At 45.6% G+C, this 25221-nt stretch overlaps 1 protein-coding gene across 5 annotated transcripts in view; it reads left to right on the top strand.

The window, feature by feature from the left end:
* celf4 (CUGBP, Elav-like family member 4) overlaps nt 1-25221 on the top strand; it is a gene marked incomplete at both ends in the record, with an annotated part of 73064 nt that overhangs the window by 36822 nt on the left and 11021 nt on the right. For all 5 annotated transcript variants that reach the window (XM_079218515.1, XM_079218517.1, XM_079218513.1 and 2 more), the window contains one exon: nt 23207-23255. In XM_079218515.1, the coding sequence (XP_079074641.1) occupies nt 23207-23255 (49 nt within the window). The remainder of the gene's footprint in view (nt 1-23206; nt 23256-25221) is intronic.

Below are 25221 nucleotides of genomic sequence, written 5' to 3'. Positions count from 1 at the left end.
GGGCGGGAGAAGGAGAGAGAAGAAAAATCACTTTGATGAATTATGCCCCTCGTGGGACAACCTTGTAACGTTTTTGGACAGGATTCTAACTCGCCTCGATTCTCCGTTACAGCGATGATTCTCTTTTTCCCTCCGTCTCCTTTTGTCGTCCCAGACGTGCGCTGGCCGCGGCGGCGCTGATACCTAATGATACCGCTTGCAGGAACTAATTACTACCAGTGATTAAGAGAGGAGACGTGTCTTCTGCCACACATGCTGTCTTTGGGTAGGGGGAGCTTTATAATTGCCTTTGCCAAATAAATGATGGACCAAAGATGCATGGACCCAGGCTTCTTAATGGAGTCTTGGAGCTCGGTGGCAAAGAGCGAGGACTTCAGGGCCGTTGGCACACCCTGCACACAGATGGCGCCGCCTGTTCACGACCGGGCGCCTGTTGTTGATCGGTGCGTTAAGGGCACCTGTGAAATTAAACAGACAAATGAATTCCCTACCGGCTGCAAAACAGAATATTAGCATTTTATGAAATATGGCTAAACTGACGCATGCATTAACTGCTTTTAATGCTAAAGGGCAAAGCATTTGGAGGTAGTTAGTCAAGAGTTTTGCACAAGTAAAGTTACTGAAGGAAGCCCAGATACGGCTGTAGTGTCTGTGTGAGCTCAGCTACATGTTGGAGATGAGGTGCTTGTGCAGTTTTGTTAGCCCTTAAGCACATCGAGACCTAATTAACAATCATGTTCCACAGCAAGGTTGTCTTTGGCGAGGATCCAGTCCAACCAATAATTCATTTACCGAACACTAACACATCTTCCTGGGCAGTAAAGGACTTCAAAGTTTCGACATGGCTCTTGCAGGAGCACTTAGTGGGAAGCTACCTAGTGTATATTTTCTCCTTTTAATGGCTGCCGTGAGGAGCTCTCTCTGCACACTAATAATTAAAATGTCTTCTTCTTCACCTCGGCGTGTTTTTAAATTCTAATCTGTGAGATTCCTGTTTATCTTTTTATTGATTTTAGAGACACCTTTGGTCGTGGGAGGAGGGCATTGCTTATTTTTTCTTTTTTTATCTCGCACTGCATTTCAAGTGATGCCTTTAAGTGTGTCCCAAGCACTCTGACAGCTGCTCCCTTAAGCTCAAGCTAACATGAAATAAACACAAAAACAGAATTCAAGATGATCTCAACGAGCGACGCGTCCACAGAGAGACAGCGACGTGTCATGCATCGACGCATCAAACGTGATGACGTAATAACTGTTTCATGACATTATTGATGCAGTCGTGCATACAGTCGATACGTTTGCCACTGGACCCGCTGTGCATTAGCTCTCAGCAATACGTCTAAATAACTGCATCTCAATCCAGGCACTCGTCCAAAATAACAAATATAAGTCAATGTGGACTGCAGCTAATAAATGACAAGTTCAGTCCGAGTCGCCATCTCAGTTCTTGCGTCATCTCGGAAAGAGTTGCTGATGTTGACTTCAACTCAAAGACAGCTTGCTTGTCGCGTACCCCGGAGCGAACAATGGGTTTCTACATTTATGAGTGGGTTTCTGCAGATGGCCTTGGATACTTCCTCATGCTCACGACACAGTGGTTGTGTTATGTGTGTGGCTTCCCTAACTACACACCAGAGGACTTTTACCAGGAAACAGCTCTCCACTCAGGGGTTCATATTACTGCAAATGATGTCTGTTTGTTGGCCGCAGTTTAAAACTATAACTATATAACTACCGTAAATGTCGGGTTACAAGCCGCTACTACCTTCGGTCAGTGTCCCCGTTAGCTCCCAGCTGTAGCCAGCTAGCGCTCCTGCTAGCGCTTCCGCTAGCGCTCCCGATGGCGCTCTGCTAGTGCTCTGACAACCACTGAAGGTAGCGGACAAGCCCCGGATCAACACCTGACTCGGGCAGTAGCAGTAGCAGCAGTGCTAGCTTGCTACATAGGGGAGCTAGCAGCAGTGCTAGCTAGCTACAACGGGGACACCCACCGGAGGTAGAAGCGGCTTGTAACCCGACTTTTACGGTATATACTACTGTGCATTTCACCGTTTTGCGACCTTACCGATGAGCTTCAGTGAAGGTGGCTGGGTGACATACGTCAATCACAGGTGTATTATCTTCATAGCTGTCTCTGCTTGAATGTGCTTTTCAAGCAAACAGGAAAACAGAACAGATGTTTTCTTAATTAAATATCCTCATCTTATTCTTATTCTCATAATCAGTCACATCTGATAGATGGAGGTCTGCACGTCATCCTGCTCTGTGCTTCTTTCTAGCATAGCTCTGATAGCTGTGTGCAGACAGTCGTACATGCATGGTAGTCATTTAACAGTGAGTTATAACTATGTGCAGATAGATGTGATGATTCTGGAGTGTTTACTCAATAGGTGCTGAGTCAACAATAATGACACTGCATTTATTTTCCGCCCCTCTGGGATCTCGGTTATTTTTCTGCTCTTGATCTCATTACATCATGACTCAAGGGCTGTATTCATTAAAGTTTTAGAGTACAATGCACTCCAAAGTCACTTGCAGTGAGTAAGGCAGGCCCTGCTAGTCTCCAGCTGCTCGCTCTCTCCATCCCCTTCCTGGCTTTTTTGTTTTTCCGTGCAATGCTGAGGACCTGGAAGTGCTCGTCTCTTTCTTTTGCTCGTCTCTCTTTCACCGATGAGGCTCGTAGCTGCGTCCAGATGTTGAGACGTCAGTTGACTCTTGACGACAATGCTCCCACTCTTTAATTAAACTTTGCTAAAGTTGTTTTCACATCCCTGTGTACGCTGACAATTACTTTTTACATGTGGGAGTGAATGCACAGCTCTTTGATTGTTGTTATTTTCCTTTATTTTATACCTGAGGCCTTAGCAGAGAATCATTTTCCCCCCCAAACGACATGACTTGACTCGTCATCTGTGGTTGGTTTTAGAAGATAAACTTACATAACCCTGGGAGCATAAAGATGGTGAATAAATCTCTTTAAATGGAGGCTGACAGAGTATCTGGCGCTGTGCGGTCACAACTGGGGATCCAGCTGAGTGTGACAATTTCATACATCGCTTTCATACCTCTTCGGTTTTCGTTCAATGCCTACATTTTGCTCTATTTTTATATTCTTCAAAGAACTATATGATAATGTCTGTTTTCTGGGAGGAGAGATATGTGTATTTTCATTTTCTGAAGACACAAAGGGATCCTTTTTTCCTGAATCTGCTTTTCTTTGACTTTAACTGTCAGACAGATCGGTATCAACAACTTCCTGGCAACTGATATTCACCTAAATAAACTTTTTTCTCTACTAAGTCTCTCAGTTCTTCCCAAAACCGCAGGAACGGTTCTGTCCAATTACGTGGCATCGACCATCAGCATTTGGAGAACAGATAGACAACACATGTATCCACTTATTAATCATTTGCTGTCATCTTTCGGAAACACAAAATGCGTGTGCTGATGAATTATTGATATGATCCTGAAGATAACAGTTGCGCTCTAATTGCATGTCATCATTACCAGGTTGAAACCAGTCTCCATGTCCCCTTAATGTGATTACACATTCATAATTGTGTCGTTATTAGCCTAGTTTATTATTCACAACAGAAAAGCTCACTAATTGGCATGAGTCCGCAGCATGTTGTCACTCATTCTCTTAATTAAAGGTGTGTTTTGGCCATTTTTGTACTCGTGAAGACACGGCTGGCGTCTCACTGGTTGCTGTGGGGGCGAAATACCTAAATATCCTCTGTGGAAGAAATGGATTTTGAATTATAAAGAAATTATATTCCATACATTTCACATTTTGATATTCTAAAGCCGCAGAGGGTGAACAAAACGTAGACCAGAGCGTGTCTTTTTTGGGTCTCACACTTTCATATCGTGCGGTCTGAGTGCCGCCATTTTCACTCCTGGATTCTGTGGATCGGGTACTCCACCCTCTCTTGGGAGCCTCTTTGCTATTATTTTCATATTTTATAGTAATCCCATTCCCCTCGCTCTCCCCAGGTCTTTAATTCCTTTTTGTCTCCATCAAGCCTCACTTGTTTTTTTCTACTGAAGATGTCCTCATCTTCATCTCTCTCCCCCCACCCTCCCCTCCATATCTCCAAACCTTTTCCCTCCCCCTCCCCAACTCCCCATCTCTCACACTCCATCAGCAGCTTCTTATCGGCCTCTCTCTCTGCATTTGCATCACCCTCACTTTTTTCTCTCCCTACCTCTAACTATTTACCAACAAGAACTCACCCTCTCCCTCTCTCTCTCTCTCTCTCTCTCTCTCTCTCTCTCTCGTCCCTCTGAGGCATGTTTAATTAAGCGTAGGGCTATGTGTCAGAGAGGGAAGCAGAGAAGAGGAGAAAACTAAAGCTATCTGGAGCACTTGGCTAGACGAGGCAGGGCCTCCTTCTCTCCTCCTCCTCCTCCTCTTCCTCTCCCTTTGGCCCGGGCCAACCGTAATTACCCTGCTCATTAGCAGAGGGAAGAGCTAGTGGAGAGGTGGAGCGGAGGGGGACGAGAGGAGAGGAACAGAGGAGCAGGGGAGGACAGGTGAGAAGGATAGGAGAAACCCTGAGCCCGTCCTTCAGGGCTCTGTGTGTGGAGACCTGGAGGACCGGGACCGTCCCGGTCGGAGTATTTAGTGGCCTGAGTTGATTGGACAGGAGCGTCAACCCTTCACTAAATTGTTATTTTATTAGTTAGCTTTAACGACGTCCCACCCGCCTCTGTTCCGCTCGCTTCTGTAACTCCATGTACAGAAAGGTGGGAGCTTCAATATCATATTATGCTAAATTTCCTCCGGCCTTGCCAAAGCCTACATGTGTTCCGGAGCAGAGTCCTGGCTGGTGGCAGGCGTGTTGATGCACAGACCTTACAAGCTTACGCTCTTGTTTGTCCAGGCAAGGTTCCAAGAGAGCAGATTCCTCTGGCCCACATGTTGGGAGCTCTTTGGCTGTTTGGCCTCCTGTGTGCAGATTGGCTCGGATTACTTGTTTCCTTCCTTTTTAATCGAAATTAGGAGGCGCTGGAAGATGTCACGATAGAGGTGGCGTATTTTAAACACATCATCGGATGGGAGACCATCAAGAATTCCCCATTGTCGGGTCTTTTGAGTTCGCGTGCTCCTTTGATTCACTTTGAGGAAGACAGAAAAACATGAATGTGAAATGTAAAATGCTATATGTCAAAATGTATTCAAAGTAACCTCAGCTGAGTCCTAATGCAGCTTTCCTTTATCTGGGGGAAAGAACAGCGTCCCTTTGTTTTTCTCCCATTTATTACCACGAATGTCTCATCTCATGTCAGCCTCAGCTCTCTGTGCACCTCCTCTCTGCTTTTGGCTCCTGTTCTCCTCGCTGTCCTTCAGCTATGGCTCATGCAGTGCTTGTAGTCTTTATTAAAATCCCCTGATTCAAATGAGGCTCAAACTAATGTCAACGTGAAATAACATGCAGCGCTCATCACTCCTACAGAGGCAAAGCCGTTGATTTAATTCATCTAGCATGTTTTAAATGTGGAGACATTTTTGCTTTGTAGGTAAATTACAAATGTTCTCAGTTATTCAGCCCTCATTGTCCTATCTTTACAAAATAAGAAGTGCTGTATGTATCTGCACACCGGTGACTTTAACATACAAACATCCTCACCCTAAGGTAACTGCAGCCTTAATGTCTGTGTGTGAAAACATTGAGATACACAGAAAACCTCAGATTGTATTATTCCAGCGCATGAGTACCGGTTGGTCCCTGAGTCTCTGTGCAAATAATTAAGCTACTGTGTGTGTTGTACTTAACTCTGGGAACTCGCAGGTGAAAGGGTCCATACACAATGCATGGCAGGCAGGAGGGACGGTGTGTGGCGGCATCACTCGGGACCCAACAAGGTCCTTACAGGTTCATGTGTGTCATAGCTGTGATTATAAAGAAGTGCAACATTATGGACTATAGTCTAACTCAGTGATTTTCAACCACTGTGTGTGCCGCGTGGAAAAATGTCCAATTTCACTTAATCGGTCCAAAAAAACATTATTTAGTTGCCCCTAATAATTTGCCATTGTTGAGCGTCTGAGCCTGCGGTCTGGCCTAGTGATGAAATACTCTTCCATGCCAGTAGGTAGCGCAATAATTACCTACCTTAAATGCTGTATTATGCTACAATGTAGCTACAAAAAAGGTTGAAAAACACTGGTCCGACTCATCTCTACTCACAAGCGACCCACAAGGTATTCAGTAAATGTCCGGTCAACTGGACGGTGATGTGTACGTGTAGAAGGCTGAAGGCTCCATGTGTGCATCTGAAGAGACAAATGGAAAAACTCCTCCGACCCATAAGGGTGCATGTTAAACCTCAGTCAGAGGGTTTCTATCAATCTGGATCTGCACCTCACTGGTCACCAGTTAGAGACTACTGGGAACCTTGTATTTAGTCAGGTAACTGGTAGCCCTGAGGAGCGTCTGCATTAAGTGTTACACTCTAAAAGCACTGCAGTCATGGAGGGAGGTTCACTCAAAGACTCACCTTGTGCATCATCATCATCATTGACCTCAGAGTTATGTCCCTCTATGTGAGTCCACAACCGTATCATGTTCTTTTCTCATGATTTGACCCTGTCCAATGCATGAAATAGGAGAGGTACATTTGATTGACTACATGTGATGTGGGCTACTTGTTGGTTAAATACATTTGAAACAAGGTGCAAAGAGAATGTTGCGTCTGTTGATCCGTCAATGCAGGATGGGCATTTCTGATTGGCATTTAACCTTCTAACTCAACACAAAGTTCACTGATTGTTCAACGTTAGCGGCCAGAAACAGCCTGAAATAATTGTTTCACATCGATGCCCAAATCCTGTGTGGACCAACCAGATAACAGTGTATTAATGTGTTGAAGCGGCTTCCGGCAGAGACCAAGGAGAAAGGGAGTAATGTGTTGGTTTTCTTCCGGTCCCTTGTGCAGGTCAACAGTTCAATATAATCAGTCGCTTCTCTATGCGATGTGTGTTTTATATTAGCCAGGAACGCTGTTATTGCATTCATATAGGAAGCTGACATGACCAGCGTTGAAGGGTAAAACATTCCTTTCTGGGTAAAAGTAGTATACTGTAATTATTGTGGCGATAAAGACGAATTATTTCAATTTCATTCACACCAGTTTTACTCTCAACCCTTGTGGTTGTTAAACTGAAGCTAAATTACTCCAAATTAGACGTCACCCCCAACGAATGATTTATTTACATCATAATTCATTTTCATTCTGTCGGTCGACGTGAGTGTGCGCCGAACTACTGCAGCCCGGATGAGAAATTGCAGAAAAGTTGTCTTTCTCCAGGAGGGAGTATTCTCAGCTCTTTGATTTTATCGAGCGATGGGAAGAACATAAATCTCTTCACACTTACTTAAAGCAGAGCAGATGTAAGGGGAAGTTTTTGAGGTGTAACAAGAAGGCGATATGGGGGTAAGAGTAATGCAAAGGGTTGTCACACATGTGTCATATATGTATAATACAGTACAGTTAATTGGATTACAGCAGTACTTGTATCCCAGAGCGCTGTGCTATTAACCTTTCTCTCCAGGTTTCTCTAATAAGGGCAAAGACACGTAGTATTGCAGTGTTTTCAGCCACTGGGATTTTAATTAGAGGAATTTGGCCGCGGTCGACATCATCAGATGCTCTCATTTGTAATGTGAGTGAGTCGGCTGACGTCCGAGACTCAATCGGACTCGAGCCTCTCCGAGTGGACAGGTTTGGTTTGCTCTCCCCATCTCAGGAACACGCCAGCCTGCAGGAGCCGTGTTTCAAAGTGGAGCCTCTGAATTTGTGAACATTTTGTGGCTTGATTTTGATTCAAAGGGTTTCCTATGCACAAAACGTTTCCGACAATTAAATGATGACATGGAGGAGCCAGACCTGAGCCAATATGTAGACTGTCTTTCAGGGTTCTTACGGTCATGGAAAACCTGGAAAAGTCATGGAGTTTTAAAATGGTTATTTCCAGGCCTGGAAAAGTCCTTGGAAAAAATAAAATCCCTATAGTTTAGTAAAAGTCATGTAAATATGTTATATTCATGTGTTCATGTCGTTCATTTACGCTGAGTTTGAAATAATGAATATGCTTTTAAAAGAAAGACTCAGAATATAAGCAGGCATACATACAGGCATCTATATAAATGTTTATTTACTGTATGCTTTGTATTCTCATTGTTAGTTTAAATACTACATTTACTCACTTTTTCATGTTCACACCCAGACTTTACTAAATGTTTGGTCATGGAAATTTGGTTTAAAGTCATGGAAAAGTCATGAAACCCATTGGTCAGGATGTGTATGAACCCTGTTTTGTAAAGTTCGGTTCCAGTCGATCAACAGATCACTCAGGAACTGCTCCAGTCCGCGGGTTTGAACTTAAGATGAAATGAGTGTTCTTGCTGTGCGCTCTCTCTCTCTCTCTCTCTCTCTCTCTCTCTCTCTATATATATATATATATATATATATATATATATATATATATATATATATCATATATCTAGTCTCGTCGCATGGCGGGGGTCCGGGTCTGGCCGTGCCGTCTCAGGCGAGCGGAAGGCTTTCACCACGCGGACCACCTCCACTTTATTAGATTAGACTCTGGCCCTCCTCGGGTTTGTAATTGCATTTGCCTGATGCTGTGTATTTAAGAATAGAACGGCCTCGGCCCCTGTGGCCCTCCCTTACCTGATTTCCCAGCTGCCTCCAGGGGAGCCGACCAGCACCGGCCCCGGGATAAGATGTTGTCATAACAACCAGGAGGCAACTGGTGAGGGCGAAGTGGAAATATCTGCTCGTCTCCCTCCGTCTCTCTGTGACTTTGCACTTTCTCTCCTCGTGGATTTCTTCTTTATTATTATTCCGTGTTTTTTAACGTCTTTGAGGCAATTCACTCCTTTGCATCCCTTGTTGTAGTTCTGAGAGACAACAAAAAAGAAAAGCAGCAAACTCTTCCTCGTGCCGGGTCTCCCTGGGAGCGGGAAACCAAGGGCTGTCGAACGGGGACTCGTATTTCATCCTGTCCATAATTTATGGGGAGACGAGGTTTAGGAAGGGACATGGCGGCGCTAACATGGGGGATGCTTGTCATAAGCATCTCCCATGAGTCATAAGCAACTGGAGGGCGTACAAATCGATGGTGACACATGTTTCTGTTCGCTGCACAGTGCACTTGATGCCATTTCCCCATCCTGAGCCTTTGCAGATAAGCTCCCATTAAGTGTCATTACGTGTCAGGGATTCTTTGTGGCGATGCTTAGCGGGTTATTTGAAGCTATTCAGCTGCGCTTGATCGGCGTCTAGATGGTACCCCGCTATTTAAGAAGAACTCTCGGGAGACGGTTAAGGTTCGGCATTGACCTCGAATAGTTGAGTCGAAAGATGAGGACAGGTCATCGGCAGCCAGTGTTGAAAGAGTTCTTTGTAATTTTTTCATAATTTGTAGGTTACCATCTAAACACTGTTAATCAATGTGACAAAGCACATTGAAAAGATACTGATGCACAGGGTTGGAACGGGAACTTGACCTCCTCCAGCCGGCTGTGCTCCAGGGAGACAGCAGGCCTTGCTGTACACGGCGTGGGACGCCGGCTCTCTTGAACTGGGACTTGCACCGGCCGGAGGTAGTAGATCATAAAGCACAAGCTGTCTGCTAATCACAAATTACAGCCAGCCTCTCCCCTAGCCCTGATCCAGCTCCCTGCACAAGGAAGCCAGGGCCAAGGAGAGGAATACTAGCTCCTGCCAAGTCCCCACCACTCCCCACTACAAGGTGCTTATAAATCGGCATCCTCGCAGATAGGTCAAGGTTTTGATTTGGTCGTGACCTTAGTTCATAAATCTGAATGATGTAGGAGCCTTGGTTAAAAGGCTGCTGGATCAACTCTCCGATGGGGCAGCCCTCCCTCGCTTCCTGTCTCCCTCTCTCCCTCCCTGACTCTCTCTCCTCTTCCATCTCCCAACGTCACGGCCCTTTTTCAGTCCCCGCTGCAGTCTCCAATCCCCGGAGCCTCGATAGCAGGCAGAGAGAGAGAGAGAGAGAGAGAGAGAGAGAGAGAGAGAGAGAGAGAGAGAGAGAGAGAGAGAGAGAGAGAGGGAGAGAGAGAGGGAGATGGGGAGGGGGTGAAACAGGCAATCAATAAATCAATATGTTTTGCGCTACTAAGCTAGGGTAAGCTCACTCTCTCAAAGCTGCGCGTGCATGAACACACACACACACACACACACACACACATACACACTCACTTACAATCCCAGCATATTTCTTTCAACACACACACACACACAAACAAACAAATGAAGGCCCAGGACAGAATGTCCTTTGCCAAAAGACATTTTGTTGTTTTAGGGACTTTCTTTTTTCTCATTCTATTTCCTGTTTTGGATCATTAAGCCATTGATTTTTGTTTCAACGGGTAAATGGTGGTGGGGACCCCCTGGGAGCCGGCTGAAAACCTCAACAGAGTGGCCCCAGCAGGAGTTTCTCTAGTTGTGACAGGCGGCTCCCAGGGGCCAGTGGGCCCTCTTAACGCTGCAGGGGAGAAACCATCACATGAAATCAGTCATTCCGCTTCAGCATTCCTCGGCACTGCTCCATAAGAGTATTATCTTGGATATCTATGGATTTCTTCTTGCTAAATGTTTCTCTGTAACCACTGCAAGTACAAACGTGCACATTTGGATTCTGGTCGTCACTGAAATTCTTGGCGGTGTACAAATGGATTTTAAAGGATGTAAAAAGTTGTCTGCTTCTGCTTCCCGATCACTATGTCCAATATGTGTAGGCGCATGGAGGCGGTGAGGGTAGTGGAGGCAGCTGCAGAGATACGCTGAGATACAGCCCTGGCAGACCCAGAATCAGTTGGCCAACGGCCAGCAAGATATTACAGTCAGATATATAGTAACACAGATGGATGCACTCAGCCTAAAGAGGCTGACATATTGGCCAGCGCTGTCATAAGAATGACATAATACCTATCCTGACAGGTAATGAAAATAAAGGCCGCTTCACCGCAGAGTTGCATAAGCACTTTAACTTTAGCTCATACAACGTAAAGCATTTCCCCTGACATATGGGATGTCCCCAGGGAAGTTTTCAGAGTGGTTGGATGTTAAAGGTGGAGGTCTGACAATTGGAAGTGGTCCCCTAACATGCTGGAGATGTAACTCTGGATTTCAGCACTCACAACCAAAGCACCCGTTGTGCCGCGTGTCTCCTTGATGTCGGGATGCTATTCATGAAATGCATCTCAGTGAAGCCGAGTCTGCCCTCTCCCTCATACATTTTCCTGCGTGACAACTTTCTATCTGGAAAGTGCAAACCTATTCAAATGCGTGGAAAGTTGTAATTATGATGGCTCACGTAACAAGATATTACTGATACTATCAGTGGCGTGAGCTGCAGACAGTTTAGATCTGTTTCAATAAAAAAGGGATGCACAAATTAAAACATCTCACTTCCTGCATTTATGGTTGCTATATGTAAATGTATTCAAATTTTAAGCAACATTGAATTTATCGTAAAAGTCGGGTTACAAGCCGCTCCTACCTCCGGTCAGTGTCCCGCTGTAGCAAGTTAGGAGCAGCGCTAACTAGCTGCTAGCTCCCCGCTGCTGCTGCTACTGCCCGCGTCCCCTCTGCCGAGTCGGGTCTCGAGCCGGGGCTCCCACTACCTTCGGTGGTTGTCGGGGAGCTAGCGGAAGTTAGCGGAGAGCTAGCAGGGGAACTAGCATGAGCGCCAGCTGGCTACAGCGGGGAGCAAACGGGGACACTGGCCGAAGGTAGTAGCGCCGTGTAACCCGACTTTTACGGTACACTGATGCATCATTATGGTGGAATAGATCCCAGACGTGGCCGGATCACCTCCTCTGGTGAATCTTGGGTGCGTCTACACGTGCACTTTCATGTGGCTAAGCTCAGTTTGGAGAAACTCCAAGTTCATTTGAGTCATTTAGTACCAGATGTAAAGGGGTCTGTTTCACAAGATGAGAGGAAGATGAAAAACTGCTGTGTTTTGGCACCATTCCTGCAAAATACATCAAAGCATATACTTAAATTAATACCAAGGGAGCATGGCATGTGAGCAGAAGCTCTGTGCCATGCAGTGGGGGGATAGTTACATTAACTCAGTGATGAGGAACCATGGGGAATACGGACACTTTAAAAGTAAGACGTCATTTTGCGAGACAAATTAACGTAATCTTCCTCTTACAAATGAACAGTGATGAAATATCTCCTGCTCCTTTCGGTACACTGAGAGGTTTTGCTGCTGCAGCCTCACTTGGTCTCACATGACCGGTGGCTGAAGGCAGCTACTGTTAAAACAAAGGTGCATCGTGTTGCTTTAGAGCTTCCTGCTCACCTCTTGTAGACAATAAACATGACCAAAGTAAACCAGGCAATGGCAAAGAAACAACAAAAGTAAAGTCTTGACAATGTTCTCCTGCCATTTTCTTCCCCCACTTCTTCATGCAGAGCTCCTCCCCTCATCTTCCTGTCCCAGTCTCCCTCTGTTCCAAAGCAAAGGCAGCAGAGATACTTTATGGGTTCAATTTGAAGGAACTTTTCCTCCATTAATAATGAAATCGTATTCCCCTCTCCTCCCCCTCTTTCTCACTTCCCCCAGGAACGAGCCGGGTGCTGCTACTTAAAACTCTCTCACACTTAGTTTCTCAACTCTTTCTCTTATCCTCAGTCAAACCCTCAGTTTTGCAGGAGGAAAGAAACAGAGGCGACTGACAAGTGAAACCTATATGAAGGAAGAAAGGCCGTAAAAAACAAAGAGAGATATTGAGACCGCGAGAGAAAATATAGCGAATTAACGTTTCATAGTGCAACCAATTTAGTTTTCAGGGCTACACATTCACTTTCATCTTCAATTCAAGCTCTCTTCTTTTTTAGTCTTCTCTTGGCTTTGTCCTGGATGTGGAAATGCCGATTGGGCAAACGTTTGGCATTATTACAGGACACCGAACAGCAGAAGCCCTCAGGGTGAATCTAAAAAATGAATGAGAGTAATAAAAGACAAAGATGAGAGATAGATTGACATTTTGGCCGTGGCGTTCTTGAAGTTGACTGAGACAAAAGCGTCTTCCTTTCTGCCCTGAGTGTGTTTTCTTGTTGACACTCGTGTGTGTGTGTGTGAGCGTAGGCAGGCTGGTACACTACATGCAAACATCGGCGCTCGCATGTGCAAATGTGTATTCTGCGTGTGTATACTCCATCACGTGCATGTGCATATTTTTGACTCTTAAGTGTGTGGGAGTGAGAGAACATTCACATCGCCCACCTGGGCTCTCGCTGGGAGCCAGAGCTGTCTCACTGAAAAACTCCCTGTTGTTTCTTTGGCGGAGCCTAACAGGCAGATTTGACTGTATCACTTCCTTCTTCTTCCTCCTCCTCCTCCTCCTCATCCTCCACTCTTACTCCTCTCTCCTCCCTCGATCTGCTCTGTTCCCGACACTCTCTTCCTGCCTTTTCTATATTTTATCAGCCAGGGAGTGTGGAATGAGTGATTATTTGATGGAAATATGCATGCAAGAGTAAGGGTGTGTGTGTGTGTGTGTGTCTTCCACCCTCCCGTCATCTCGTTTGGAGGGAGCAGAGGATGGAGGTTAGGTGTCGCAGAGAAACCCTTGCAGGGTTTTAGTTGGACAGCGCAGACATGCTTTCCTCTCTCTCACTCTTTCTGCTCTCCTCTTTTTCCCTCTCTCTTTCCGTCCCTCTCCTTTTCCCCCCTCTCTCTTTCCGTCCCTCTCCTCTTTTCCCCTCCACTCAGACAGCATCCTCGCTCAGGCCGTGTCCAGAGCGACATTAGCCCCGCATGACAAAATGTCCAGTCCTATCATCCACAACTAAATTCACTTCAAATTAGCACTGCATTGACACCTGCAGAACACAGAGTTCAACCTGGATCAACTTATCCCACAATGCAATGCAACATTATCGGCCAACTGAATATGTGACAGCGTAGATTACTTTATAACGCGCATGAGGAAATTCAAATAGTTGTCAATGTCACTTTCCAGAGTTGTGAGAAGCTTTGAAGTGCAGTCAGGCAGCTACTTTGTGTTTTGTTTTTAAATGAAGTGCATCCAGGCGAATGTCTTCAGGTAGTAAAGATCTACTCCCACACTGAATCACCTAATAGGAAGACTATTTTCTTCTTCCTCCTATTTTGGTCAGCAATAAAAAAAAACATCGAACATAGCCCACATCTGGTAAGCAGAGAGGGTCACAGCTGGTGATTGCAATAGTGCAACATTTTGTGAAATACTTGTATTTTCTCTCTTGCAGACGGTTAGCTAAAGAAGCCTAAAGACTGAACATGTTACAGCTCATCTGTTCAACCCGAGCAAAAACTAAGAAGCATAAAACGACAAAATGTCACAGAATGTCGGACTGTCCCTTTAAATCTCTGTTCTTTCCGTAATCACCACCAAACTGACGATTGAGTTTCAATCCTACATATTTTTCAGCTGATTGAACATGAACTTCGCTCTGCTGACATGGTCACTTTAATAAAATCACTATTTCATGCATGCTGGGTGACAAAATAACTTCATCGCACAAAAGCATGTTTTCTTAACTTTACTCGCTCACATCAATGATGCAGCCGACTAAGTATTAGTTGGCATATTTTCAATCTGTAGCTTCTCACTGACTCTGTTTTCATCTTTTCTTTCTATATACATTTTATTTTGATGTTTCATCACTGAGTCTCTACCTACCTCTCTCCAATACATTGTGAGTGACAGCTCATTACAACACCATCTCCTCACCCCTTAACCTTATGAGACAGAAACAAGAGAGCGAGCGTGTGTGTGTGTGTGTGTGTGTGTGTGTGTGTGTGGGCGGGCATGTGCACATTTCTCTGCGTAACACAAGAGGTTGCATTTCCTCGCTCAGTGCATTCATGGTGTGTTTGCCTATGCTGCTATTTGTGTCTATATTTACATTTGCATATGCTGTAAGGTATCTTTCATATGCACAGGCCTTTCAAGTCAGCTCTCACTCTCTTCTTCACACACACACACACACACACACACACACACACACACACACACACACACACACACAGTCCAGCGATATGCAGCTCATGAATACTCCCAATTATGGGAAGCCCACTCATCGTCTCTGTACCTCAGTGATGGCTGGAGAAGAGGACAAAAGTTGTGCTGGGATGGAAGTGAAAGCAGGCGGCCTCATTCAGAATAGGACAGCTTTTGAGCTTGTTTTTTTTTCTTCCTCCTCCTCCTCTTTTTTTTTTTATTCATTAGATAAGTGAAAAGCAAAAACCCAGTGATGGCACGCCAGTACCAGCTATGATTTATGTTCACCTCTGGAAAGAGAAAAGTAGAATTTATGGCTTTCTCGTCTGGCCTAATCTTCCCTATATGCTGCAAAGCCCAGGCAATGCAGTAAGCTTAGAGGGGGGGGGGGGCTGAAAATTGTCCTCTACACTTTCTCTAGTTAGCTTTCTCTTTTTCCTTTCTCTTCCTCTCACTTGCTAACCAACTCTATCACATTTTGTCCTTGTCATTTTTTTCTTCCTCCCGCAAGCTTCCGCCGCACACAAGGAGCCGGCGTACGCACACACAGACACACACACACACACACACACACACACACGGTGCACGCGGCGCTGCTTTGAGCACCTCTAATCAACACGTGCACGGCGCACGCACGTGAACCGTGAGAGCTGCTCGGCCCCTCGGCGACACCTTCACTTCTCTCACACCAATTTTTCTCACACTTTTTCATTCTCCTCTTTCTTTCTCTCGCTGCTTCGCTCCGCACCTCCGCCCTCAACCGCCTCCACGTATAGATCCTTTCTTTTTATAGTCAAAGCTATAGTCCCCATGGCAACGCCAGACTTTTTGATTGCTAAGGTGCTGTACGTCTAATTATGTAACTATCGCAAGGGGTTGTGTTGTGTGTGAGCGTGTGTGTGTGTGTGTTTGTGTGTATTTCTCACTGTCCTCTATTAGCGACGCCTCTTGTTGTGATGGATCAAGCTGTGGTGATAATCGATCTGTGTTCAAGGCTCACAAAAGATTGCGTGAGATGTGTCACGAACACGCTCAAAATGTAATATTTGACACGTTTCATGTGTTCGTATCAACGTGAGAAGAAGACAGACATGCATACGTCTGTGTGTGCGCATCTCATTGGCACACGAGTGTGTGTGTGTGTGTGTGTGTGTGTCACAGGAAGGTGTGAAGCTATAACAGGTTTTGACAGGGTAAAATCATTTGGGGGTGCGGATGATGTGCTTTTTCTATCCAGTTACGGTGTGACAACAGAATTCTCAACCGTCGATTCCTATTAAAGTGTTCGCTGGAAGCGTGAATCCCGTCTGCTCTCATTCCACATCGATTCTTATCCAGGTGGAGCTCTGAAGAGGTGGAGGGGAATCTGGGGGAAATACAGTTTTTGGCACTAACTCACTGTGGAAAAAATAGTTTTCACACGTTTACTCTATTCCTCAATGCATTTGTACAGAAGAGGAGGAGGAAGAACGGGGGGGGGTAATAAAATGTGGAACAGGAATAGAAAGGAAAACAGGAAGAGAGCTACATTTGCATTTTAACCTCTCATTCAGCCGTCCCCTTACCGCCGGTGTGCAGGCTGCCTGCCAGTGAAAGAAGGAGGAAACAGGAGGAGATAAAGAAGAGGTGGGCTGGTGTGAAACGGATCAAACAATGGATGTGAGAAAAGCTTTGCTGTTCTCCCATCCAACTGCAGGCAAATGAGAAAAGGAGTGGAGGAGGAGTGTGTGTGGAGGGGGGAGGGGGGGTTGTGATAACTTGCAGCTTTTAACATGTCTGTGTTCTGTAACTCTCTTTCTAACAACACGTCCTCGGAAAAGTTGGAGAAAGTGTTTTCAGAGCTTTAGTTTGCGTGCCAAAGAAATGCAATCAGGAAGCGAAAGAGAATAAATTGAGATTATATTTCCACATAATGCTGCTCCCAAGGTCAGGAATGATCGTCCTCGCTCTCGGATGATTCCGAATTGGATGAGTGTGTGTGTGTGTGTGTGTGTGTGTGTGTGTGTGTGTGTGTGTGTGTGTGTGTGTGTAAAAGCCATATTGATGAAGGAATCCGCAATGATCAGAGGCTTGGACAGGGGGGTTTGACTCCTCCAGTGATCTGTTTCCCTTTCATGTGCCTTTGTGGAGGCGTTGTGATGTCGGTAGGCCCTACGGGGACCGCAGCATTACGGGGACCGCAGCATTACGGGGACCGCAGCATTATGGCATGACGGGGACTGCAGCATTACGGGGACCTCAGCATTACGGGGACCGCAGCATTACGGGGACCGCAGCATTACGGGGACCGCAGCATTACGGCATTACGGGGACTGCAGCATTGCGGGGACCTCAGCATTACGGGGACCGCAGCACTACGGGGACCGCAGCATTACGGGGACCGCAGCACTACGGGGACCGCAGCACTACGGGGACCGCAGCACCGCGAGGCGAGCAGCGGCATAAAGAAACGCCGATGGCATTGTTCATTCACACAGTTGCTCTAACGGGGATGTGAGGTCGCTTACCGTGCAACTTCTGCCGTTCAAATAGATCAGTTTCCTTTTTATAAGTGTCTTTTAACCTCCGCCATCAAAACCCATTTCAGCAGAAAATGTGAGTGTAATAAATCCCTTTTGCATGCAAGTAATTGTTCAGAGCAAGTTTTGGTGCAGCACTTCATCTTGCATTATTTTGAGCATAAAGAAATAGATGAATGAGAGCCAGTGTCTCATTTGCCATAATGCACACTGCAGCCACGCTGTCCTACTAACCACCTCAATGTGCGATGTAACAGCCAAAGGAAGCACAGACTGTGCCAATTCATAATTCATCTGGATGCTTTTTTTCCCCCGTATGTTTATTTCGCCCCCATCCACTCAGTTCTGACTGCAGCATGGCGCTCAATCCCAGCCCAAACAACTGGGCCGAGCCATCCCGTTGTCAGAGAATACTCTGCTCATCCTCGATCTGACGCGGTACAGATTGCCCACCGCTGTTTGTCTGTAAAGATGAGACGGGATGAAGCAGAAGAGAAGGCAACAAAGGGAAAGAGATTGGGATGTTTTGCTTTATAGACTCTTTACCCTCACACACAGACGTTGATCTCTCACTTCAAGATCAAAACAGAGACTTGGTGTTTGGATATCCCATAATACAGGGTGAGGAAAGAGGCAGCAGACTGACTCAGACCTGTGGACATTAGTGGAGAATAAACCTGATGGGAATCCAAGTGGCTCTTCAACCACCGCTGCTAAACTGACCCAAATATTATTGTTAAACAGGATGCAATTTTTCCTTTTTATTCTAGAAAATGAGCACTTCCTCATTTTGAAACTAATAGTTCAGTAAAATTTGAATGCAAGAGTGTTTCTGCACTTGAGTATTGCCACCTTTACTGAGGTAAAAGTTCTTCTTCCTCCACTGGTTGGAGAAATATATTTTAAACTGCACCTCATGTCCTATTCAGCATCGCCGAATAGGACATGAGTTTGCATGTCGTTAGCATTGGCTACGTTGAGTAAATTCCCAACCGTAATCCTATATGTGTACGATATATATATATATATATATATATATATATATATATATATATATATATACAACCAGGCTTCTCTAGCTGCGTCTGCTGAGCGACTTGCCGGCTGGGGGAAACAAAACAAACCCTTGTTACCGAGATTAGCCTCTTCGCTCTGGAAGAGCGTCCCAGAGTGTGAGCGGAGGCGATGCCTTTTGACTGACTGACCTGGATTCTGCTCCAGATGAACACAACGTGTGCCATGGGAAAAATAACTTCCCTCCTCACACGAGCTGATTCCAGTTCCATTAGCCGCATTACGGCACTTCTCGGTGCCGTCTGCAGCGGTAATGGCGCTGGAAGGTTGTGAGCTGCCCTTTTGCTACAGATGTTGTAAAATACTTCTGGGCCTCGAGAGGTTGCAAAAGTCAATAAACTGAAAGTTTTACATGTACTGTAGAGTAGGAGCCCTGATGGAAATACAGGGAGTATTCCATGGCAGTGTAATGCTTCTGCGAATTAATGTGAAATCAATACTTTTGAAATAGGTTGTCCTCTTTGAGACCACTGGTGAAATCTATTACATGCGTGCTAAATGTTTCTAGGTTTTTTTCCTAGCTAATCTTGCCACTGAGGGGATTTCCCCCCCCCCCCCCCCCCCCCCCCCCCCCCCGTCCGGTTTCCCAAAAGCATCTCAGGATTACAGCCATATTTGTTCCGCTAATGTTTCCATTGGCATGTTTCCATCCCACGAGGAGTGTTGTGCATGCGGAGATACTCTGGGAAAGCAGGTCGAGGTCGAGTGCCAGTGGTTCAGTTGACGAATACCAGAGTTTGGTTACGCGTATACCCCGTGGCAGAGCATCTCAACATCTGGAGCTGGTCCGCAGTACAATTAGGAATCCGTAAATATACACGGATGAACAGAAAGCAAAAGAGAAACCAAACACCTCGATCCAAACGGGACGGAGACGGAATGACGTAAAAGGCAGAAAGGGCCTTTAGCTGCAGAATGTAAAATAGAGGTGTATTATGAAGGCAGCCTTCCTCGCTCCCTGGTGGAGTTTCATGGAGTGCTTTCTCACTGTGATAATGAAATGACCTGGCCTGCACCGCTCCACTCTCTCTCTCTCTCTCCAAAACACATCTGCTAGACGAGGGCGAAAATGAGAAAATCCTGCCTCCTCTCCAGAGTTTCGTAGAGCATACTTTCAATATTCCTTTTCTCAGACGATGACGGGAGCGCGAGTGACTGCGAACTACTGCGGCCGCATGCATTCGTTTGTGTGGTTTCGGTCGCTGGCGCTGTCTTGAGCAACTTGTAAAAAACTGTATTAGAAGCGGATATAAATCACATAGAGTTGCTATCGTAACAGTGTTTTTGTAACTTAATTCCTGTGGTTGGAACGCAGTGGAATCAATACCAGGACTTCAATTTTGCCCTGTTTCAAGGCAGAATCCAATATCTCAAACTATAGTCCACACACTGTCTTGTGCTAATCTTGTGGGCCTCGCTAAACATTCAGCCTGTACGAGACTGATTCAGAGGAATGACTCACCAGTTCGGTACAGCGCAGGCTGCATGCAGACCATGTATTCCCTCAGCTTCTAGTTAGCAGGGAATCTATGGCAGCACTGAGGCAGAGCACTGTCATTGAGTTACATAATCAACAGAGGAGTGTAGCAAGGATATGTGCGTGTGTGTGTGGGTGTGTGTGTGCCGTGCATTTGTGTAGCCGCAGTTCTTTTTGAGCTGTCGATCATGTGGTACACCAAGGCCACTCTAACACGAGGTTGCTGAGGTGGACTTTCAGCAACAATGGAGTTAAGCCCCCGTGTGTGTGTGTGTGTGTGTGTGTGTGTGTCGGAGCACGTGTGTGTAGTGTTTTAATAGGCATATGCGTGGATGAATAGGCGACCGCGTTCACAAGGCTGGAGAGAAAAAGGCGCGCTACATGCGGAGTATTAGCTGAGAGATGAGCCAATTTACTGAACATGTCGGCTCACAAGGATACATTTACATATGCATTGTTTGTGTGTGTGTGTGTGTGTGTGTGTGTGTGTGTGTGTGTGTGTGTGTGTGTGTGTGTTGTATGTTTCTATGCATGTCCTATTTGTGGTTTTGCACGTTTTGTGCATGAGCCAAGCGCGCATGTCTAGCCATGTACGCCGACCCACTTGTGTGTTTCTATACGTTTGCATCTCTGTGTCTTTTTGTGTGTCTTTTTCCACGCTGGCTTCAGGCTGGAGAGCTTCATGCGTTGTCTATGTGTAGTTTTGCTTCTGCTGCTCAATGATGCCATCTGGCTTTGGCTAACACCAGCACACACATCCTGGGGGAGCTATCCGTGCTAGTCAGCGTCTGGCTTTAACAACTGTTTTGGGATCGGTTGTCCAGTGGGCTGGTGCTAACTCACACTATTATGAGCAGGATGATAAAACTGACCTTGAAGCAGTTTATGGGCCCGGGATAATGGAAACCACTGATAGGGAGCCCATGAATCTCCACTCAGCGTTCAATGACAAAAGAAAACAATGGTTTAATCACTTTACATTGTTTTGTACTGTATCTAGAAATGTATGAGGAGACGTCCTGCGGCTGGACCAGCGGCCACAAATGAAGAGACTGGCTGATAACAGTTATCTGTGAAGTTCGTTTATAGGTTTCTAAATGTACGTGTTGAATATTAAAACAATCAAGAATCACAGAGGTAAAGTTTTGAGCTAAAATAATAGTTATGAGGCAAAGTGTTAACATCAGAAATAGGGGCAGGTTTAGACATTTCTATTTTTGAGGTCTTTTATGTTTATTTTATCCCATATTTATATATTATTTCAGCATTACTTTTAAGATGTGCTACATATTAAAAAAAATATTGCCATTAATAAAATGACTCATGGATTATAGATGTGTGCAGAACATTAATTATCTTTACAATTTAGGGGGGAAAGTGTTGCTGATATTTGTCTTCGTCAAAGAGACTACAAATTAAAAATCTGAATAATTCTGGGGAACGTCTTTTTTTTCATTTGAAGCACAACATAAAGTAAACGCAAACAATTGAAGGCGCAAAAATGCCAGTGCAGAGAGGATTTCGGAGCAGGCAAATGAACCGTCGTAACCTGAGAGGGTCCGGCTGTAATACTGTGAGCGCGCTTGTAAAACCAGTGGAGGTGCAACACAATTAGGTCAAATTAAGGCCAGACCATTTGTATGGGTCGAGGTGAAAGCACTCATATGTATGCAAGCTTATAGGCCCCTTGGGAGCAGTGGGCTGACCTTGTCCCGCACTCTGATCTATGTCCTCATCTCCTCCGATGTCCTCTTTTCCTCATTCCTCCCCCATCTTCCTTTTTCATCACCACATTTCCTCTCAAACACCCCCACTTGTATTTTTGTTTGGATTTTACCATTTTTTTAATCAGTCTCTCTTCTTCCTCGCCCCGTTTGGTTTCCCTCCTCCTTAAATCTCCCTCTTTCCTATTCAGCACCGCTTTTATTCACATCCTTCTGTCTCTCTTTCACTCATTTTAACACCTTTTTTCTTTCCCGTTCCCCAATTCCTTAATCCCCTCTCATCCTTTTTCCAGATCAACAGCCAGTCTGATAAATAATGCATCGCAGCACATTAAAAACATTAGTAGGGTTCTCGTGGCTGTCAAAGAGAGGGAGGAGACGAGGGAGAGGAAGGAACGGGCAACTCCATTTTAAATAAGTGTTATGGAGAATGATGTGATTTAATATTAGCGGTGGAAAAGCGCTGGGAAAGGGTGAAGGTCCGGGCGTTAATTGTGTTTGCGCCGTGACATGGCGTCCCCCGCGCTCAAAGGTTTGCGCCTTTGGTGAATCATCTGAAAGCCCCGAGATTCATTAAGATGATGACTGTATCAGCAAACTCTGAAGAAAAGATTTAATGACATTTAGCAAAACACTGATGCTGCATCACACAGAACCTTGACCTTTTCCCTCCTCCCCTTTCATCCTCAGCTTTCTCCCCTCCTCCCTTCCTTCCATTCCTCCTGGCAGCGTGGCGATTGGCATTATTAAAAATTGATTGGCGGCGAGCGTTTAGCAGTGTGGTGAGGCGGAGAGGGAAGCTTTGACAGGCAGGAGTGAAATGAAAGGAGGGCCTCGGCGGACACAGCGAGGAAAGGTCTCACTGGGGGACAGACGAGCGCTTGTGTGTGAAGAGAGAGAGGATTCTGTCGTGTGCCACACACACCGTGTGTATTCTGCGTGTACGGCTTGATTTTGCTGTAAGTGTGTGTGTAAACATGCAGCAGCCCGTTATATCGTCGTCGTCGTCGTCGTCCGCCCACAGAGAGGACAACCCAGAGTTACCTCTCCACCATCCTCCATCCCTCTTTCCATCGTTCCCTTCATCCCTCTGCTTATCCCCCTTTCCAACCCTTCTCTCTCCTTTCATCTCACATCAAATAATATTTCCAACCCATATTCCCAACCAACTATTCCCCCAATGGCTATAAGTGCTACAGCTTTGGAGATTTTCAATACACTTTACCCGCAATTTGGCTGAGTGATTCGAAAAAACTTTTTTTTGGGTGGGGGAGGGATAGAAGCATGTGCAATAACATGATGCTAACTGGTTGTCTTCTTCTCTTTGTCCTCTCTCTCTCTCTCGGTCAACAGATGAACAGACCGATCCAGGTGAAGCCAGCAGACAGCGAGAGTCGAGGAGGTACTGTATGCCCTTTCCTTTCTTCCTCTCCTAGCTCCCTTCCCTTTGTTCTAAGCCCCACAAACATGCCGCCTGTGCGCATCAGCCTCAGCATTATCTGTCCCATTAGACGATGCCCTGTACCTCGACGCAGGCCGGACCCTCCAGTGCTCACCACGCATCATGTAAACAGCGTTCCTCCTGGCTGCCGCCGCCCCCGAGCTCCTTTCTCTGAGTTTCATCATACGCACTGACGCACTGACGCTTGTACATGCCACGCACACGCGGGAACATGCGCGCCACGCCGCGCCGGAGGGGGAAGCGGGACACTTCCTCTTGTCAAACACCTTGTAATAACGCCGTCGTCCGCAAAGCGAGTCCGATTCGACAAGTCGGCCGCAGCCAAACGAAGGCAGATCCGTGTGAATGGAAGGGGAAGTCTAGTCAGGCTATTTTTATGTGTGGCGTCTTGTATCGACAGCTAAGACAGCACAAAGCACATTTTCTATGTCTAGACATGCAGTGATCTGCTTCTGACATCAATCAATGGACTGTACGAGAGAAGATTGATGCAGTTTGACCGTTTTTGGCTGGAGTGTAACTTTGCAGTTGTTGGTATAATTGGCACTAGAGCAATTCTTCAGTCGCAAGAAAGAGGGGGAAAAGAGGGAGGGGGGGAAATAGAGCATGAAAGGAGTTCAAAGTGGATGAGCAGAGAGAAACATAAGGGCTGAGGAAGAGGTACGCCTGTAAAAGAGGGGGGGAAACTTTCAGGAGCAGAAGAGAGATAGTGCGACATCCTCTCCTTCCATTTGGTTTGGTGGCGCTCTGAGTGTGATTGATGGAGCGGGAGGGAAGGAGGCGAGGAAGCAAAGTGAGGGCAATGCAGGCCGGCCATACCTCTAGAAGCTTATCTCTATACTCTTTGTGAAATAATTATTCAGTGCATTTACATTTGTTATCTATTTCATTGTTTATTTTTGCAGGGACAGCACACACGTAACAGTAATTGACGTAACGTTTCAGGAACCGCTCATTGCACCACATTTAGCCGACTGGCAACCACACTGAACAACAAACACACAACATAAAGGAGCTCAAACCGTAAAGCCGCTTCAGTGTGAGATTATAAATAGAATCAGTATGATAAACATAATGCATTCAAGGCAATTATTGGTGGTGACACAGACTTTAACCAAAGCTTAAGGCTGGCTTTAAACACTGCAACGCTTCTGAGTCCCTAATGTTTATGGGTATGGAACACACACACACACACACACACACACACACACACACTGAGGTGCAGTCACCCACATTTTAAAAGAAGCAATGCATTGCATTTTAGAAGCTTATCATACATGTATTAATATAAAACCGTAATCTGAAAGAAGCTACTGAAATCTGTATAAAAATATATACAACAGTACAATATTCCCTCTGAAATACAGTGTATAAAAGTATAAAGCAGCATAAAATGTAAATACACAAGCAAAATATGAGTACCCCAAAAGTCCTTCACCACCAGTGTCTAATTGATAATGTCCGGGAGGTAGGAATACTACTCATGCAAAAGAATACTTCTGTTCTGCAGCAGAAATAAATAATGAAATTCCATAGTAATACATTTTATGATTCTTAGAAATACTCCAGCTGCCTACTAAATATTACAGTAAAGGGAAATCAGGGAGTCATTAACATACGTGTGTGTGTGTGTGTGTGTGTGTGTGTGTGTGTGTGTGTGTGTGTGTGTGTGTGTGTGTGTGTGTGTAGTCCCTTCCTAAAGAAAGATGTTATGTTTATTGGTGTCTTCCCTGGGGAACAATAGGCTTTATCCAACAATGAGGTGTGTATGGCTATGTGTGTATGTGTTAGAAGGTGGGGGGCCAAACATTTCAAGATCTGTGTGTGTGTGTGTGTGTGTGTGTGTGTGTGTGTCCTCCCCCCTGGTGTGCACTCTTGTAAACAGCCGCCCCCCCCCCCCCCCCCT

This window comes from Taurulus bubalis (assembly GCF_910589615.1).
Source record: "Taurulus bubalis genome assembly, chromosome: 5".
NCBI lineage: Eukaryota > Metazoa > Chordata > Actinopteri > Perciformes > Cottidae > Taurulus > Taurulus bubalis.
The sequence above is the reverse complement of the archived record's forward strand: the minus strand, read 5'-3'. Positions and strand labels throughout refer to the sequence as shown.